Genomic DNA, 20683 nt, shown 5'->3' on the forward strand with positions numbered 1-20683 from the left:
AATAGCTTTCTAGTGATGTGATATCTTTTTAAAATCAGTTTTTCATGCTGATTCCGAATTATTATTTCCGATATTCAATTTGTGAAAATTGATAATTTGAAAATGTTTCACTTTGAATGAACTTTGAATGAAAAATTTAATGGTAATTACTTGTTTTAGATCAAGTGTTCATACTGATTTCCAGTTTCAAATTAATTTTTGCATATCTCTTGTCACTGACCTGCTATGGGCATGTCTACATGAGGCTACTTTTATTCAGAAGATATCGCAAAAAATGTGCAAAAATCAATATTATTGAAAGGATATTTTCTGAGCTTTTAGTTCGTCAGTGGCTTTTTGACACTTAGCTAATGTTATACATTCATCGTCATAGGGTGTTTGAGTACTTTATCTTTATCCAATGAGCTAACCCTATGTACTACTGCTATAAGTTTATCTTATTTAGCTAGTCAAGAAGCAAAAATCAACCTGCTTAGAATATCGTTTAAACTATCTTGAGCTGGTAAATTCCTTATTCAAATACAATGGTTCCCTACCTATTGCGCATTGAAAAGTTGATAATTATTTTTAGAAGCCTTAATCATTTAAGGGTTAAGTTAAAATTAAAATCACTAGGCTAAACAGATAGCTAATATATGGAATTTTTTAAATCGTTGTAAAAAAAGTCTGTCTTTGTCAAAATAATTTAAAGCTGAGACAATAATGGTCTGTAACTTTTGATAGAATTTGAATCAAGTTGCGATTTTGTGCTCGTTAAAAAGATATTTGTGAGTGGAATATTATCAAGTAAAAATTTTGGGAAAAAAAAAAGAAAAATGAAAATGAAAAATGAAGAAGATAAAAATCAACTTCTTGTAGAAATGTGGTATAATTACCATTTTCACAGGAGTGATTCTTCAATCTTAGACCATGATCACTGTGAAAAAAATTTTCAAAAATATTCATTCAATCAAAAGATATTAAACAAAGTTTATTGGTGGTTGATCGACAAAAGGCTGATTTTTGTCGTTTTTTACTTCTTTATAGAGTCAACCACCAATAAACTTTGTTTGATAACTTTTGATTGAATCGTGACAGGACAATTGCCCCCCGTGACAATTGCCCCCGGGATAATTGCCCCCCGGACAATTGCCCCCAGACAATTCCCCCCAGGACAATTCCCCCCAGACAATTCCCCCCCAGGACAATTACCCCCCCCCCCCTAAAAAAAAAAAAAAAAAAAAAAAAATTCAGACTATCACCGTTGAGACAATTCTTGATCGGGTGATCGTTAGTCTTTTTGACTATTTTTCTTGTTAGACTTGAAAAGTGCATTCAAGAATGCTATGCTGTATGATTTTTCCAAGAGAGACTTTTTGACGATTACAGAGAAAATAGTCTGCATAATATACCCACTGTAAAAAAAATAAACCAGCTGCGCTGGAAGCTCCGGCTTAAGAGATTAAAAGATGTGAAAGATAAGCTTGTTGAGTTAGTTGTGTTAGAATGTTGCCCACAAACTACTAATCAGAACAGATCAGAAAGCAAAGTAGTAATTCTATTGCAGAGCGAGTATGAGAAATAATCTTAACAAATAAATAAACCAGCTGGAAGTTTAGCTCTTCAAGTGATTACTTACACATGCACTTTTTTGCCTAAAGAACCAACCCCACCCCCGCCCACTCATACTCGACTAAAAAGTTCTAAAGGAGATGAACATTTAGAAGTGAATATTTCCAAGTTCTTATACTGTAAATTAATTTTTTTCTAAACTTGCCAATAGCGAAGCCATGATGCGCCGTTGATTTGATTGGTCCGGATAAAATTTTGGGGAGAAAAATAGCCTAAATTAGAGGCCACGGCTTTGAGCTAAGCATTATTTTTTCTGTTGGGATAATACTTGGAAGAGTAGGATAAACCAAATAAAATGGTACAATAGTGTGTATGTTATAAAAAGTGGTATATTTGGAAAAAACCTGTTTCCTGTTTGAAAAATCTTCAAAAGGAATGGTCGCCCCAGCCAATGAAATTACTTTATTCGTAGAAATGTTAACGAGACTAATTTTAGCGTTTTAGCGAGTTCTCCCTATTTTCGCTGAAATAAATCTCACTAAAACACACCAAATCGCCAGATAGCTAAAATTTAACTATTTAAATATACGCTAAAATAAGTCTCGCTAAAATTTCTACGATTAAAGTATGACAAAGTCCAAAAAATAATTTTCAGTTATAACACTGAAAATTTCTCCGATTTTGTTCAAATTTACACAGGAATTGTGTTTTAGTATACTTTACTGAATTATCATAGTGATATGTTTGTAAAAAATCTGTGTCGGGTTTGAGAAATCAAAAGGAACGGTTAAGCCGCGATGAAATTACGACAAAGTCCAAAAACGATCATTTCAGCCATAACACTGCGAAAATTTCTCCAATCTTGTTCAAATTTAAAAAGGAATTGTGTTTTCGTATCCTTTACTGAATTCTCATAGCGATATGTTTGTAAAAAATCTGTGTCGGGTTTGAAAAATCAAATGGAACGGTCGCAAGCCGCCATGAAATTACAACAAAGTCCAAAAACGATCATTTTCAGTCATCACACTGCGAAAATTTATCCAATCTTGTTCAAATTTAAAAAGGAATTGTGTTTTCGTATCCTTTACTGAATTCTCATAGCGATATGTTTGTAAAAAATCTGTGTCGGGTTTGAAAAATCAAAAGGAACGGTCGCCAGCCGCAATGAAATTACGACAAAGTCCAAAAAACGATCATTTTCAGCCATAACACTGTGAAAATTTCTCCAATCTTGTTCAAATTTAAAAAGGAATTGTGTTTTCGTATCCTTTACTGAATTCTCATAGCGATATGTTTGTAAAAAATCTGTGTCGGGTTTGAAAAATCAAAAGGAACGGTCGCCAGCCGCGATGAAATTACGACAAAAAGTCCAAAAACGATCATTTTCAGCCATAAAACTGTGAAAATTTCTCCATTCTTGTTCAAATTTACACAGGAATTGTGTTTTAGTATTCTTTATTGAATTCTCATAGTGATATGTTTGTAAAAAATCTGTGTCGGGTTTGAAGAATCAAAAGGAACGGTCGCCAGTCAACAATAATAATGATGAATACAAAACAGGATAATTTTCAGCCATAAACATAACACCACAAAAACTACTCAGATCGTTTTCAAATTTTCACTGTAATGTAGTAATTTTAGTATTCTCTTTTAAATTACAATGGATGTGTGTTTGAAAGTTTCATTGTACTCATCTACCAACAGATTTTTATGGTTAGCCATAGTACCCTGCCCAGTTGGCGACCGAAATTTTTTGATTCAAATCTTTCACTTACTTTTTACTTTTTTGAAAATCCTTTTCGACCAACGGTTAGACAACTTTTAACATGCTCTTCGTGTTTGTTTTGATTTTTTATTTGAGGCGATCTTCTTAGAATAAAAAACTTTCGAAGCGAGCGGTACTAGTGCCCAGTTCCCGACCGACGTACCAGTCTGCGACCGATCGCGAGAAAGAAAAAATCAGTGCTCTACTTGCAGGTAAGGTCGTATTAATTGATCAGGATGATAAAAAAACTCATAAGCTTTCCCGTATTACATTTATTTACACTCGTTCTTTTGTTTTAAAATAGCTCACTTACATTTCCCTTCGGTATGTTTTTTCAGAATTTTTCTTCAAGTCGCCATTATTTTCTAAAGTTTGTTTTTGTTTTGTTTTGAAAGTGGCGGTCTATGGAGAGTCTTCATTTGATAAAAACGCGGGAATTTTTTATGTCTGTTTTTTTCTCTTCGCGTCTGGAATTTTTTAATCGCAATGTAGAGTCTTCTTTTTCATTTTTGAGTTTGGTCGGTCGCAGACTGGACGTCAAATTTCGAAGCTGATTGCGTCAACTTTCTTATCAATATTTCAAACGAAAAAAACTGTATCGAGCTGATTTTTACAGAAATGCTTTCTAACATATTCATCGTTTTGGACAAGTATTTTTTGGAGTGGGAGTTGAAGTGTTTTTTCTTACGAAGCTTTTTTGTCCACAGGTAGCCATTTTTAATTTTTTTCGAAAAATCCGGGTTTTTCATGTGCTTCCGTGCAAAGTTGGATCTTTCGGATTATACACGTTCTTTTCTAGAACTTTTTTTACACAGTACGGGAAATAGGTCAAGGCAGATTACTACCAAAAGAAATTCTCCAGAGGTTTGTTTTTGTATGACTTTTCTGGGTTCAAAGACGTTCGGTCGCCAACTGGACCGGTTGCCAACTGGGCAGGGGACTCTATGCAAGATTTTTTAAGCACTCGATCAGCTGACGATTCATGGCCAAAATTTCTCCAAAGTCTTTCCACATTGTTAGAGAGCCAGTATGCATCAAACTTCTCATAAATCATGTCCAAAACATCATGAATAATGATGAAAATGATCAATTTTTCACTGAGATCTGCCAGTATTTGCTACACAGTCAACTAGTCCACTTTCGGCAGCCATCTTTTTCTTAAATACACAGTATTATTTGAATCAGGTAATCCGTTTTTATTAAATCGGAATAGATCATCGGATTAGATAAACAAACAAAAAATGTCTTAAGCGTCGTCGTCGTCGGACGAGAGAGAATTTAAGGCTCCTAGGCCGGAGCAACAATCATGTGTGACCAAAAACAAATAAAGAGCTAACTCAAAAATAAGTGATAATTTTTCTGGCAAATTTTCTTATTAAAAGTGTTTACTGAATTCCCATGCACATGGGCTGTTATTGAAAAACAAAATGAAAATAAAAGACTTACTGGAAAAGTGGGACATGGGACGGTGGTTTGATTTGTTTGTTTTGAGTGGTTGACCTGACTAGGCCCTTTTCCACTATATACTTGATTAAAGGAGTGTATCTCAAGTACGTGAAAGAAGATTATCTATAGATGTTTGTGAGCAGTGGAGTATGTCTTTTTGTGGTGGAGGAATATGTAGTAGTTATTAAATGTGATTATTTGATAATCACTTTCAGAGAGAATTACAATATTTTTATTTGGTTAGGTTTATGTATCAGAGATAGAGTGTTAAAAATAGTTAAAAAGATATTATGACAGAGATGTAGACCCAGAGGGGAGAAGTCAGAGAAGTGTTGTGTGTGCATGAAATGAAGATTTTTTTTGTGTCATAAGATATCCACGAATGTTAAAATAGATACTATGTCGAAGGACGGTGGGACGGTGGCTCAGGTGGGACGCTTAAGTGGGACGCTTAAGTGGGACGATGCTGGGACGATCAGGTGGGACGATGCTGGGACGCTCAGGTGGGACGCTCAAGTGGGACGATGGTGGAACGCTCTTTCATGTTGTCGCTTTAATATTGTTGGCTCCGAGAAAACCCAGGTGCGATTTATTTATTCATTCATTCATTCATGAAACTTAAAAAAACGTCTTCAAAAAAATTCAGGATATTTCAAAGATGAGGTTTTTTATAAAAACATTAAGGCTAAAATCGAGTTACTCGATCACCATAAATTTTGACATCTTTTTTTACTTTTGACATCTGGGGGGTAATTGTCCGGGGGGGATAATTGTCTGGGGGGCAATTGTCCAGGGGGAATTGTCTTGGGGGCAATTGTCTAGGGGGGAATTGTCTGGGGGGCAATTGTCCTGGGGGAATTGTCTGGAGGCAATTGTCCCGGGGCAATTGTCTGGGGGGCAGTTATCCGGGGGCAATTGTCACGGGGGGGCAATTGTCCTAGAACTATGGAAGCCGAGAAGGGTCAACGTGCAATCTCTTCCGAAAGCTGTCGAGATTTCTTTCAAGCTGTCGCGTTCCCAGAAACTGTCGCGTTCCCAAAAACTGTCTCACGTTCCTAAAAACTGTCGCGTTCCCAAAAACTGTCGCGTTCCTAAAAACTGTCGCGTTCCTAAAAACTGTCGCGTTCCTAAAAACTGTTGCGTTCTCAAAAACTGTCGCGTTCTTAGAATTTGTCGCGTTCCCAAAAAGTGCCGCGTTCTCAAAAGCTGTCGCGTTCTCAGAAACTGTTGCGTTTCCTAAAAAACTGTCAGTCGCGTTTTCTCGCTCAAACAGTCAAAACAAAAATTGAATTGTTAAGGGTGATTCCCCGCAAAAAAACCGGGAGCGGTGTTAAACTCATGATCTGCCGAAGTTGATCATCGTCGACCTCGCTACCAGCCTTACACAAACCATAGTCTCTCAATCTTCGCTTTAGTGTACTTAAACTTGTGCCCAAGCCATGGTTACATCTAGGAATAGAAGAATCGATTCATGTTGAAAACCTCTCCTGAAGTAATGTTTGATTAGTTCTCTTTCTGTTCCAAGGTCGTTTACACCTTATTTCGTTTTTTTGTACCACAGTTACCACAGAAAATACCTCAAACATGATGACCACACATGTGACAAAACATCGTCAAATGAGAAATAAAAATGAAATTTGCACAAAAAAGCTACATAGCAAAGGGAATTTCCAGAAATCAGATAGTTTTTGGAAACGTTTGAGATTCTTCTGGGAAAGCGACAGTTTCTGGGAACACAATAACTTTTGAGAACGCGATAACTTTTGGGAACGCAATAACTTTTGGGAACACGACAGTTTCTAAGAAGAACGCGACATTTTTTAGGAACGCAACAGTTTTTGGGAACGCGACAGTTTTTGGGAGCGCAACAGTTTCTGGGAACGCGACAGTTTCTGGGAACGCGACAGCTTGAAAGAAATCTCGACAGCTTTCGAAAGAAATCGCACGTTGACCCTTCTCGGCTTCCATATAGAACCGATTGAATGAATATTTTTGAAATTTTTTTTCACAGTAATGATGATATAAAATTGAAGAATCACTCCTGTGAAAATGGTAATTATACCACATTTCTACAAGAAGTTGATTTTTTTCTTTTTCATTTTTCATTTTCATTTTTCTTTTTTTTCCCAAATTTTTTACTTGATAATATTCCACTCACAAATATCTTTTTAACGAGCATAAAATCGCAACTTGATTCGAATTCTATCAAAAGTTACAGACCATTATTGTCTCAGCTGCAAATTATTTTGAGATAGACTTATAAATTTTATAGGCGCAGTAGTGTAGTGGTTATCAATCTAGACAGAAACTCAAGAAGCCTGTTGGTGACTGTGCTAGGTATCGATTCCACAATCCATCGTGGATGAGGTGAGAGTGCGCTGGCCTTGTTCCCTAGTGGTTCGCAATGGACTTAACGCACTCGATCCAAAAACTGTGCGTCAGTGTCTCGCAAGCTGGTCGCAGTATAAACCACCGCGTAGACGGTTCTAATGAGACGACTCCTAGACTGCTCAATACGGAACCGGGTGTGCTCTGCAAAGAGCAGCCAGTCATCATCATCATATAAATTTTACCAAATACTAATCATAGCACTATAGGGGAGTGAATCACTCCAATCATCATAGATATTTCAAAACATATAACTATTTTCTCTCTAGTGCTCGATTGCACAGACCATCAATTGACAATCCACTTGATTCAACAACTTGATCTATTAAAGTCTTACAAGGCCTTCCACGTTTCGTATAATTGTCACAGTTGAAGGCAAGCATTTTTACTGATCGGTCAAGGGGAATTCTTCCAAACAAATGGACCAATATGAAAGCAGGGTTATTTCCCTGGAAAGGAGGGACGTTTTACTACTTGGAAGTAGTATACAAATATTCGAATGCAGGATTTTTAGATTCTATCTATTTGGTATTATAGTAAGTAGTAAGTAAGTTGCGACCGCAGTCGGAGGCGACCCGAAGGCTCCTCTTTCGATAGCTGTCTATCCGAAGGTAGGGTAGGACGCTACTGTTTCTCTCTGGATTGCTCCACTTACTCTTGATCCTTCTCTTAATTATTGAGCATCAAGCAGAGAGGCACCAGGTACCATTTCGGGAATCTTTGGTATGACCCGGCTGGGCGTTGAGTGAATGACAACAAAAGTAGGAAAATGTAGAATAATACAAGAACAACTCGAGAAATTCAAGAAATCCGGCGATTCTCGCGGCTGTTCTGGAGATTTTTAGAAAGTTCCTGAACCAAAATCAGTTTCATTGAAAATTGAACCATGCTTAATCATGGACATTCTTATAAATAATGTTTTTGTTTGAAAAAAAAACAAAGACATAAAACGAAAAAATCCAATGAAAATCCGCAAAACGGCAATTTCCGGCATTTTCGGTCGGAAAAAAAAATCGAACTCGGTCATGTTTTGAGCATTGCGAATACGCATCTTTCTGAAAAGAATCGGAAAAAACTCAGGATGAAAATTCGAGAAAATGTCAAAAAACCGGTTTTTCCGGCATATTTCTGGCATTTTCGGCCGGAAAAACTGTTTTTCGAAAATCGGGCCCCGTCACATTTTAGGTATTGTCATTTTGCATCATTGTGCCAAAAAAACAGAAAACAAGTGATACTTTTATGGACCTACCTGGTTATGCACTTAACACATATATAATTGATATCTACGTGAGCATGACCGTTAAACAATCATTCAGAACACAAATAGTGACGATCTATTAAAATTAGTCGTTTGTTTCTTATAAAAAAACCTTTAGAAACCAAAATTTCATACTCTTGAAATATTCTTTCATATCCAAGACTTCGTGAGCAAAAAAAAAACATCTATCTCATCAAAAAATTTAGTAATTTGGCTAAGAACATTGATGTATGCTTATTAATAGTGATTCTTATAGATAAAGATGCGTTTTTTTGAGTTGAAAAATTCTTTAAAAAAAAAATCTGCTTGAGCCATCTTTTACCTACTTTCATGCAAAATAATCTGAAAAAAAACCCCGTTTTTTTAGCTTTTTTTTGGCCCAAATTTGCCCAAAAACATTGTTTTTCGAAAATCGGGCTCCGTCACATTCGAGGGTTTATAGTTATGCATCATTGTGCAAAAAATCATTAGGAATGAAAGAGCCAATCTTGAGAAAAGCTAATACCTAAGTAATTGATAATGTGCTTATAAAAAAATATCGAATTTATCCAGTTTCTCTATAAAAACACGCCAAGCAACCAAATTTCATGTCTAAACACACATATTCTTGAAAAGTAAGCCCTCATGAGCAAAAAAAACATCTATTTCATAAAAAATTGAGTAATTTGACTAAGAACATTGATGTATGCTTATTAATAGTGATTCTTATAGATAAACATACGTTTTTTGAGCCAACAAATTTTTTTTGCAAAAATCTGCTTGAGCCATCTTTTACCTATGATGGTACCCTACTTTCATGCAAAAAATCAGAAAAAATTAATGATCCAATTTTTGCAAGTCCAAAAAACCCGTTTTTAGCCGTTTTTTGGCCCAAATTTACCCCCCAAATTTTTTTTTCGAAAATCAGGCTCCGTCACATTTTGGCCACCACCATTTTGCACCTTTGTACCAAAAATCAAAAGATTCCTATGATTCAATCCTGAGAAAAGTTGGTAACAGACGAACGGACGGACGAACACAGGTTAATTTATAGGACCTCCACCCCACCGGGGTAGGTCCAAAAAGTAATGAGCCAATCTCGAGAAAAGCTGGTAACAGACGAACGAACGAACATGGGTTGATTTAAAGGACCTCCACCGGGGTACCCGGAGGTAGGTCCAAAAAGATGGTTAAAGTCAAAATGTGTAATTTTGGACCCCCTTTAATTTAAGGTTTACAGCCCTACGTATAATAGAGGGAATATTCAAAGTACTTTCTATTTAAATGTTTTTAAAAATTTTCTAAGAAACGAACAAGAACTAAATTACATATCGGGTGTATCATAAAAAAAGCCTTCACGCTCTAAAAATTGTTCCCAATTGATAATCATTGAGTGTAATCAATTTTTAAACTCAGGTTATTCTTATGAGACACCGAACACAAAATTTCAACACAAAATTAAAAAATTCTATATCTTAGAAAAAACTGCGTCTAAAATGTCTATCAATTTTTACAATGAATTCGAAATACTAAGTGCTCCGTTAGATATAAAAAGAAATCCTTTAAAATAATGAAAGAAATTGTGGAACAGGTGAACTGCCAAAAATTCATTGGTACATGTTTTTTTTATAAGCAAGTGTCTGCCCCTTGGTCAGGCTCGTGTATGCTTAAGTTCTCAAAGCATTCAGGCATAGCTTATGCTTATTATATGCTTATGAATCATACTTACGATTCACCCCGAGCCAAGTTTTTAGTGAAATTTCAGAAATTTTGTAAAAATTTGTTCAGATTTTAGCAGCAGTGGAATGTAGCTAGCCGTGGAATGTCTTTTTTTACTTGACCAAACCTTTTTAAACAGATAAAAAATATTTCAGACTGGCACTTCAGGTTATGCTTATGTTATGCTTAGGAGTTCTGCAAATCTGAGCAATCATATGCATATAAAAAAACATGTATCATACGTGCATAATTTTCTAATAAACGCCACGAGCGTTTATTAAATTTACAAATTAACGATATAATGTCATAATGTGGTATGTTATTTTAAATAATTATATGGTTGATTACATTTAGCTTAGATTTGTAAAGGACGAGCGGGGCGATAAATCCGTAATAGCCCCGCTTTTTTGTAATCGCCCTGATGTAAACAAAAATTTCTATTGGTTGAAAGAAAAGTATCGTACGATATTTTGATTGGTTAACAAAATATCGTACGAAATTTTTAAGCCAATCAAAATAAGAGTGTCAGTCGAATGTTTTTTTATAGTTTCGAATGTTGTTATAAGTTTCGAAAAGAATAGCGATTGAGTGTTCTTCAATTCTTTTTTTGACCATATAATTAACGCGGAATAACATGGTATTCTCGGGTGATTTTGGATTAATAACCCCTCGTTTCATTGAAAACACTTCGAAATAGCCCTCACTACGTTCCGGCTATTTTGAAATGTTTTCAATGAACTTCGGGGTTATTAATCCCAAATCACCCTCTAAACCAAGTTATTACTAGTGCTAATTTGTTTTGTCCTTGTTACTTGTCCCTATTCTGCTGAAAATGTAATAATTCAAATTAACACCCCTTCTTGAGCATGTGTGAATTTAGAAGTTTGCTTAGAAAGAGAGGGTGTTTATAAGAGGGGGCGTTTATCAGAGACTTACTTACGGTATACGAAGACCTTAAGAAAAGAATTTGACAACTTTAATTCGAATAATTCTTGGGAAAATAGAAAAATCTGATGAAACAATACAATTTGTTCAATAGGGTAATTCCGGTAAAGTCCTCAAACGTTGACTTACTTGTTAACCAACACAATAGCCTGCACGCATCCACTCTGATATGCTTTGATATAGGGGCTGCGTGTCATGCATAAAATATTTACCCTCGTCTTTGTGTTTTTGAGTTTTAGAAACTTGATTAGTAAGTTTTATATGAGAGATCTTTAAGTTATTAAAGATTAATATGTTTGAATTAAAAATTTGAATTAATATAGGTTAATTAATCATTGGATTTCTGAGCCGTCGTAAGAACATTTTAAAACAGAGCAAAACCCTCGGCATGGGAATTTTACACATGATATGCATTCGCCCTTATATCAAAATCAATTTCAGGGATGCGCGTATCCTACCAACACAATTGTAGCACGAATGGCTTTTGACTCGGTATTGTATGTTAAATTTGATGAGAGTTTGTAATTTTCACTTGATCATTTTTTATCTCCATCGTACCATTATTTCATTTTCAATTATAATATGAGATTAGCGTTCATAAAAATTCTCTCTTTTAAATGTTCAATAAATTAGAACGTGTAAATTATCATTAAGATGTCCAACTATTACTTGGTGTAGAATCAAGGGGTATTTCATAATGGTTCATTATAACACCCCGTTGTATTTGGCTGATCCTTCCAACTCCCGTTTTACCAACCCTGTGGATCCTTCATCTTTTATTGTGATTCGTAGTAACGGCTCGCTGAAAAAAAAAACAATTGATTTTTATCTACTTTTAATCAAATTTTGATTAAAATATGATGGTTAGAGGTTTTTTAATGACACAGAGTCCATTGAAGTAAACTAAGAAATGCTGACAAAGCAACGGAAGAATAAGAATTATTATTAGAAGAATACAATAATTATGAATAACTTTGACCATTTGATCTATTTATTTATTTGTTTCCAAAACACAAATGAAATCCATCTGATTGCACTTAAAATCAAAGTAGCACTCTGTTATCTTACACTTTCGTTCTTTGACGTCAGCATGTAGCTTAGCTCCTACGTAAAAGACGATGGGCAGAAAGCAGAAGAAACAAGTCATGGCTATGATGGACACCATATCTTTATCCCTCTTTCCACAATGATATCTGAAGCTCCACACATGCCTCGTTTCATTGACCTGAAGTTTAAGGAAGCAATTGATGAATTATTTGGCAGTTTATATTCGTGTTTGAACTATCCAATAAATAGTCTGCTCAACAACGTATCTGATTGGTTTAAATTGAAAATTAAAAATTATGAATTAATTGTGCTCAGAAAACTTTGATTGTTGTCAGAGCGGACTTAGTTAGCAGAATCATTGGTTAGTTAGTAAGTACGGTACAAGATTATAGGTTTTTACTTTACATCGATTTTCATTAATAACATTACAGTATAAAACTTACTGAGACATTGATATCAGCACACCATTGTGTCACTGTTTCTTCGTCACTATCTGCCTGATATTTGAATTCTGATTGAAGCACATTGTAAAGAGGTTTACATCGGTGACACACAGAACCACTGATATTTGCTGAACTGTTGCTATAGATTGTTGTCGCATTTGGAAAATTCTGAAATAGAACAAAGATTTAAAGTGTTTTGTAACTACATTTTATCAATACTTCCTGTGACGTGAGGGCTAATGTTAATTAAGACATAAATATTTCTGGAGGACATCAAACTAAAATGGTACATTAGACATGTTTCAAGAACTGACAACTACAGTAGGCAGACTATCAGTATTTCCAAAACCGAAATTTTACCTTGGAGTGAAAACATTCTGTAGTTTCTTTGAATAATTCACGGAACTTTTCAAACTGTGGAGTCCTTACGGGATCTTGAGATGAACGGTCATAGCATTCTGAAAGAATAATAAAATTATTCCTTATAGTAAGGTATCTATTTCAGATCAATTTATTCATGACTGACTATTCTTTTTTACATAAACAACATTCTATTTCAATTTTCAGCTTTTTAAGGTATTTATTTCAGATCAATTTATACATGACTGACTATTCTTTTTTTTCTTTTTCATAAACAACATTTTCCATTTCAATTTTCAGCTTTTTAAAAGTTGTCTGTTAGATGGAGGAAAATTTCGCAGAAAGGCCTTGGTTAATCATGCCATATTCTAAAATTATTTTATCACAAATTTTACGATTTGAAATCAAACATGTTTAAACCTGTTTTTGATTACAGTACTACCCAATAATTCCATTTTGGTAAAAATAATCCAGCAACACCTAAGTAATTTCCTGCTAAATTCAATTTTGCAAGCCATTCTCCAAAATTTAAATTTATTTTTAAAATCTTATAGCTAACAGTAGCAAATTAATTAAATTTAGGTCAAAACCTTTTTTTTTGTAGTATAAAAAGGTATCAAAGCACCCTTTTTGAAGCATGTTATATTTTCAGTCTCTTTTAAAAATGAAATGCAGTAAAGCTGGAACTTCGATTTTTGAGGATTACAATTTTACCAGCTTTTTAGCAATTTTTGCCTCGCTCACCCAAATCTCGCAACCTCTTTACATTATGGAAGATCGAAATTGCATAACAGAAATTTATTCATTTTAACAGGATTGATTCTCAACAACGAAATACATCTTTTGGTCTTCGGGTTTGTTTCTGACGTTTTTCCTTCAAAGAATATCGATCACTTTCCTTTTTCCCTTGAGTGCGCAAGAAAAAAATGATTAGCACACGAAAAAAAATTTAGCTCGCATTCTCATGCGGGCAATTAAAGATGAGGTGGCAATCTTGAACTGAGGGTGCTTCTTAGTTTCCGCCTTATTTTGTGCCCACAATAGAATGATAAAATGATAAACAATGTCGTTTTGTAAATATTTATCTTCTGAGAGATACAACTCCAATATTGAATATTATTAACTTATTTATTTTTAAGTATTTTTGAGCACAAATTTAAATACATGGTTAAATAAAAAGCAAATGAAATTATTTCTGTTTTTTCCTCAAACCCCAGGAAAAAGTTTTCTTGCTGACTTAGCTGTTTTACAAATCTCGGAAGAGAACTCCCATAGGAATTCCGATACACAACCCCATTGGTTAATTTTGGAACGGCTTCAAGAAAGTCATAATGGCAGATAATTTTGAAAGTTTCTGTGGAAATGTGTGTTAATTTATTGATGTTGATGGCTTGTTGATTCTTTAAAGAAAAAAGATAACATGTATAGCTTTTTCTAATCCTGGAATATCGAGGTTCCAGCTGCACTGAAACGAAGACATCTTTTTTAATAAGAACTAAAATGTATACTTTGAGGGAACAACTTTGGTTGGAAAAACTTATACATTTAAATATGAAGAACAGCATTTCCCAACTTCTGCAAATCAAACTTTCCAAACAATTTATCACAAAAAACTTTTGTTTTTGCAAGAATAACATATGGCAACTGTGCTAAATGAGATTTTAAAACTACTAGCAGAAGCAACTCTTGCAAATTTTCCTAAAGTTTGCAAACATAACGAAAGTGAAAAACTTCTGCATAAGTTTTTCTGCATAAGTTTTTCTACAAAAGTTTCTTCCCTCAAAAGTTATTTCTTTATTACTCTTGTGAGATACTTACTTTCACATTCTAATGAATTCCAGGTTCGTTGTTGGATTTCAAATAAATGTGCAATGACTTGATATTGTGCATTGTATCTCGTTATAAGTCTTTTGCCACAATCATGATAAACCTTTCTGTGGTACAGCTTTAAGGTTTCATATTGCTGAATACATTTAAAACAGACTTCCATAGGTTTTAAGTGCACAAGCACACATGTCGTGTAGTTATTCAAAGCAATAGAAAAATTATTTGCAACGACATCACAAATATGAACAGCAGGTGTTAAAATAGAAGCACTGATACTTTGAACCTGGGATGAGCTTGGTGATATTGATGACGATAAAACACTACTGTAGGGAATGTTTGAAGATGATATCATTTGAATTGTTGTTGATAGTGAGGGGGACAAAAGCTCTGTCGAGGTTGTCACAAATTTACTTGAATCTAGTAGAGCTGATGATGATGGAGCAATGCTTGTTTGTATTGCTGAGCTTGTAATTACACTGGTACTTATAGTTTCAAGTGCCCAGCTTGATATATTGGAAGAATGAGAAGCTGTTTCCAGGCAAACAAACGAAGTCTGTGTTACAATGTGACATGATGGAAAAATCGATTCTTGCGAAACAAAAGTGGAATATGATGGAATAGCAGATGATGATTCAACAGATTTTGTACTTATTGAAGGTTCTATTGAGCTTGTTACTAAACTTTGTAATGCACTAGAAATTATGTCTGTTGCAGCAGAACTACTTTTTGATGCAGTTCCTGAACTCAAAGATTTTTCTGTTGTGGAAATCAAAATAGAGAGAGAAACAACTCTTGACATTGATGGAACAATTGATGCTTCATTTATGATACTGCTTGATATGACCGGATCGATATTTGCAGTCAAGTCTTTATTATGAATAGTACTTTGAAAGTCAATAATTTGTTTTGAGGAATCAACATAATTTATAGTTATACTCTCGCCAACATAGTTGCTAAAACTAGGAACTATTTCGCTATCTTCGATCTTTTTAACAGAACTAAGATTGATGTTCGTAGCTAATGAAAGATTTCTTTCAAATATCAAGTTCAATAGAAGAAATACTTTGATGAAGTTGTGAAAAAATCCCAAGTTTAAAGAACGAAAACAACCACATGACACTTCTTCGTCCGCCATCTTTCTTCGAATGTTTATGTATAAAACACGATCTTACTCTTTAGGAGCTAAAAGAGTGCTGGTATGTTTCGAAAGCAAATTTATTATCTCCTTAATATTGTGCTTGTTTGCTACACCAGCCGTATCCGGTGAAAAGACACCAAAATAAAAGTCAAAAGTGGGAAAGGCCACTGAAAGACAACGAAAGATCACAGTTTGAAAGAGTCGAAGTTCTATACATTTGCACAGTCAACGTCAAGCAGGCACAAAATAGCCATGGCTGAAGGAGCCAAAATTGAAGTTTACGTGAAGGTAATATTTTATTTTTCAATCAAGCCGTTTTACTCTGTGATGTCGATTATCTTTTAAGTTGGTGTGCAGGTGCTAATTTTTTAAATTGTTTATCTTTTTGATTTTACACTTGAGAGAGAGAAAACATGTTATTTCATGCTAATATTTGAAGTTTTGTGGTTTAAAACTATAATACTTTGAAAGTTGAAAGTGTTGCAGAGTACAGATAGCAGAGAAATCTGCAGATACTGCTTATTGTTGTGTTGTATACCAGTATGGATTTCGTGTAACTAACGCCGAAGTTCTTCGGCGTACAACTGAAACGTTTTTGGCGCATTGGCGTAAGGGTACTTACAAAGATTGTTTGATTTTCAGTTGGCGTATAGTAATAATTCCAGCTCGGCGTGAATGACTCCATAATCCATCGATTTTTAGCTTCCATTTGGCTAAATTTGCTTTCGCTCGCTTGCGCTCGCGTCAATTTATTAATTATGTTGACGCATGCGCCTCTTTTCCCATCTTGCACCCTTATTGAAAAATTGAATGTTGGTACAAAAGAAATTTTGCTTGGCGTGAGGCTTGCTGCACAGAAAAATATCTTCGGCGCGAGATTTCGTGGAATCCATACTGGGTTGTATAGGACTAATATTTGGAGGGGGGTTTCAAGGGGTACCCGATTCCTCCATACTGTCAATTTTTTTCTTTAATTCTGTCAAAGCCTCTAAACAACAAGCACAAAAATAATTTTTTTATGGCCCATGCCTAGAATCGCATGCATTCTTCCGAGGGTCTGTCTCACGCCTGGGGTGATTAGATTTCAAAGGATTTTTCAATGGGGAATTTTTGTTCATTAACAGACAGTTTAAGGGAAATCATGGAAAAATTGGCAAAATTGCGGAATTGTTGACAACTACTACTAGCTACTGTAACTTCCAAACTAATTTTTGTCAAAATGCAAAACAGATACATTAGGCGGTCATCGAAAAATTGTTCTATTCGCGTCACCCGCCCGCATCAAATTTTCTGCTGATTTTCCGGTGCAGAGATGCGGGAAAAAATCTGGGAAAAGCAATTTGTTCTTTTAAAGTATAGCTTTTTTCTCAATTGCTCTGACGACCATCGAAAAATTGTTTTGCTTGCGTTACCACCTGCCCTTGAGTTACTGGCGTGATTAAAAAAGCCAGGGAATGTTTTTGACCGACCGTCCGCCCGCATGCATTTTTAACACCCGTTGCGACGCGAACAGAGGATTTTTTCCATGACCGCCTTAGCAGGCTAGCTCTAAAGCTCTAAAACAGCATCTTATAACATGAAAACCAGAATATGATTTTTCAATGGGAATCAAAACTATAAAGTGCACTTACAAACATCAATATGTCAGATCTAACAAAATTGATAACGGCACTGTCATCATTGACAATAAAACAAACGATTTTTTTGTCAAGAGCCTTGTAAACATTCCAACAACTTTCATCGAAATGATCTACCCTTTTTAGCGCGATCTGAGGATTGAGCCGAGAACGCTCACAGAATGCCGGCAAGCTCCAGCGAGAGTGAAAAATTTTAATCTGTCAATCATTTTCTCAACAAATAGTATGCAAAGCGATTCTAGCTTTACAGTGCCGCGGATCATCAGTGGATAGTATTTTTACTGGTCTATTCACATACTGAATTTGAAAGATCTTCTATGTGGCGTTTTTTTGCAAACTTCAAAAAACTGATTTTTGTCCCGCCTATGCAGGACTTTGGCTTAAGTGCTTGTGTGCAGCATTGGGTACAAAGTCCAAATATGTGTTAATCCCGTAATTTTTGTATGAAGAGTTAGTTATGTTCTTTTTTATAAGAACAAAGAAACAAATATAACCAATATATAATGATTTTTCTTATCTATTCAGGCAAGTGCAAAAGATGGCAAAGGCATTGGTGACTGCCCACTTTGTCAAAGGATCATGATGATTTTACGATTAAAAGGAATTCCTGGAGAGTACATCCCTGTCAATATGACCCTTATTCCACCAGCTTTCAAAAAATTTTGCAATGAAAATGGTGTACCGATTAAAGTTCCTGTTTTGAGACATGGAGAATATGTTGTTTACAATCCCAATGATATTGCATATTACATCGATAAAGAATGGCCCGAACCAAGCATTAAATCTGAAAGTCAAATGGCAAATAAAGTTGCAGCTAATTTATATTCAAAGTAAGGAGCAGATTGTAGCATTGATTCACTTTGTATGTTGCCTTGCTTTGCTTCATGAGAGAATAAAGATAAGAGAAGGGTCCGGGACGGGAGAATAAAGGAGAGGTTTTCCTTTTAGCCACCAATATCAGATCACTTTTAGGGACGAGATGGAGTTTTTACAAGCTCTTATTTGATTTGGTTGGTTGTTAACCAGTAATAAAACAATTTTCTTACTTTTTCTAAAGAACGCGTCATTTTTATTACTTTAAATGACCAATTATTATAGTATCTTATAAAAACTCCATCTCATCTGCACTTTTAGTAGATTTCAACTTAAAATTTATCTTTAATTTCTCTTACTCTTTTAGATTTATGGGCTACATGAAGAATCGAAATAAGGATCTCGAAGAGAAATACCAAAACTCAATGTTAGATGAATTTAAGAAGCTGAACAACTTTTTAGATTCAGTAAATTCGCCGGGTAAATATCTTGATGGTGATGAATTAAAACACCCTGATTGTGACATCCTACCAAAAGTATATCAAGCAAGGGTTGCACTTAGGAAATACAAGAACTTTGAAATTCCTGACTATTTACCGGGTTTGAAAGCATATTTAGACGCTGCCGATGAAGATCCTGCTTTCAAAAGTTCATGCCCTCCTGATGATGCCATTATTGAAGCTTGGCGTAAACATTTGATGTAATCTGAGAGTAGAACAACAAAATTGAGAGACACTTGTCAAAATTATTGTTTTAATTTCATTTTAATATATAAATATTTATGATGTAACTTCAAAATGTCTTGGGAGACACCAAAAAAGGAAAACATTTAAAAACGTACATTTCCTTTTGTAATAGGAAGGAAAAGGCTGAAAAGGAAGTGTTAATTTAAAGCGTGTGACCACTATATTAGGAAATTGCCATTTAAGGGAGAAAAGTGACTTAATTAGATGCGTGTAATTACGAATTTCATTCAGACGACTGATCTCATCATTTTAATTGCATCATGATTTAATGATCAAAACTAGCTAATTTGAATCTTATCTTTCTCTGCGTCCTCAAGGATTAACCTTCCTACTATATCGCCTGATTTCAGCTTTCATAGATTTCCTATGAAAACAAACCTTCGTGTTTTTGGAGAAAATAATCAAAGCAGAGCTACAATTTATTTTCTTTTATAAGAAGTTTATAGACAACAATATTATCGTAAACATTTATAGTATTTAAAAACATCCCCTATTTTTGCCTTTTACTGCAACATATCTTTATTTTATTTGTAAGAAACCACCCTATATTATACACTTTTTATCATATTTCTAAGAAAAATATACACTTTGATATCGTACATCTCAACACAAATTTTATGATGCATTGATTTTACTATCGAGCTTTCAATCTTAATGACCAGAAAGATTTATCTCTTCAAAATCTTTTTATTTGGCTTTCATGGACAGTTCAAAAATAAAGGGGGTTCAGTGTACAAATGTAAAAATCTGGTTTTGCATCTGGGTACATCCTACACAGATCCTTTAGCAAATAGACTGGTTGCTAACTTTGGTTTGCATTAACGGAAGACATTATCATACCCTCGGGTACCTAAAGCCATCCCCCCGCTAATTCATTTTTCGAAAATTTTCCACCCAGGACATTCTTATTCCAACCCCCCGCTTATTAGTTTTTAAAAAAATGTTTTTTATTCTTTTGTCCTAATTCTGCTGTATTAGCCTCCTTTTCAAAAATTTTCACCCAGGCCATTTATATTCCAACCCCCCCCCCCGCTTATTAAGTTTTGAGATCCCCCCCCGGCTATTAGGTACCCGAGAGTAAGTGTAAAAAAGTTTGAGAAAAACTTGGAAAGTTGCTTACCATTCCCATCTCGAAAGATTTCGTTAAAAAAAGCTAAAAAAAGGTTTTCTTAAGTGCTTATTATTTAGTAGACTGCACGCATCCCCTCTCATATTCTCGGACTTGAATTTTATACACTTGCTTGGTTTATTCTATTCTCTCTTTTATACACGATACGCATCCTGGGGTTTCGGGAACGCACTCAGCCTAATCGTTTAGTAAATAGTAGGTAACCAGAAATGTCAGGCGTGTTAGCTAACACCATCAATTTCTGCCGATTTTTGGAAACCCAATAAGTGGTTTCTTGATAAGAATAATGGTTGAATAAAAAATTGAAAATAAGCGAATAGAGTTGGTATGTTTGCCTGTACCATATCCAAAATACTTTGAGGGTCAAAAATGGCCAGATTCGGCAGAAATATGCCACGTTTCTTCCCTGGATTTCTTCTTCAATTTTTTAATTTTGATTTTTAGGGAATGGGACGAGTTTCTCACTATCGCTACAATTTTGCCCCAAAATAG

The 20683-nt window shown here is 34.9% G+C and overlaps 2 protein-coding genes across 2 annotated transcripts; one reads left to right on the forward strand and one right to left on the reverse strand.

Annotated features, from left to right (window-relative positions):
- Positions 1–11580: 11580 nt before the first annotated feature.
- LOC136814455 (uncharacterized) lies at positions 11581–15892 on the reverse strand. Its single transcript, XM_067071004.1, has 5 exons — positions 14720–15892; positions 12902–12999; positions 12542–12709; positions 12120–12276; positions 11581–11853 (listed from the first exon to the last, which is right to left on the reverse strand). Exons 1-5 carry the CDS (start codon positions 15861–15863, stop codon positions 11828–11830), a joined length of 1593 nt encoding a protein of 530 aa, XP_066927105.1. The 5' UTR covers positions 15864–15892; the 3' UTR covers positions 11581–11827.
- Positions 15893–16026: 134 nt separating this feature from the next.
- LOC136814469 (chloride intracellular channel protein 2-like) lies at positions 16027–19117 on the forward strand. Its single transcript, XM_067071020.1, has 3 exons — positions 16027–16154; positions 18029–18333; positions 18684–19117. Exons 1-3 carry the CDS (start codon positions 16119–16121, stop codon positions 19018–19020), a joined length of 678 nt encoding a protein of 225 aa, XP_066927121.1. The 5' UTR covers positions 16027–16118; the 3' UTR covers positions 19021–19117.
- The last annotated feature ends 1566 nt before the right edge of the window (positions 19118–20683 follow it).

The sequence above is a fragment of the Clytia hemisphaerica genome, unplaced genomic scaffold, assembly GCF_902728285.1.
Source record: "Clytia hemisphaerica strain Z4C2 unplaced genomic scaffold, Clytia hemisphaerica genome assembly, whole genome shotgun sequence".
Classification (NCBI taxonomy): Eukaryota; Metazoa; Cnidaria; class Hydrozoa; order Leptothecata; family Clytiidae; genus Clytia; species Clytia hemisphaerica.

Excerpts from the sequence above, each read along its gene's own strand:
- LOC136814455 (XM_067071004.1), bottom strand. The coding sequence starts at position 15,863 with ATGGCGGACGAAGAAGTGTCATGTGGTTGTTTTCGTTCTTTAAACTTG. Across the intron at positions 13,000-14,719 it reads GAATTCATTAGAATGTGAAA|AATGCTATGACCGTTCATCT; the intron begins GTAAGTATCTCA and ends TTATTCTTTCAG. Across the intron at positions 12,710-12,901 it reads CAGAATGTTTTCACTCCAAG|AATTTTCCAAATGCGACAAC; the intron begins GTAAAATTTCGG and ends GTTCTATTTCAG.
- LOC136814469 (XM_067071020.1), top strand. The coding sequence starts at position 16,119 with ATGGCTGAAGGAGCCAAAATTGAAGTTTACGTGAAG. Across the intron at positions 16,155-18,028 it reads AAATTGAAGTTTACGTGAAG|GCAAGTGCAAAAGATGGCAA; the intron begins GTAATATTTTAT and ends TTATCTATTCAG. Across the intron at positions 18,334-18,683 it reads GCAGCTAATTTATATTCAAA|ATTTATGGGCTACATGAAGA; the intron begins GTAAGGAGCAGA and ends TTACTCTTTTAG.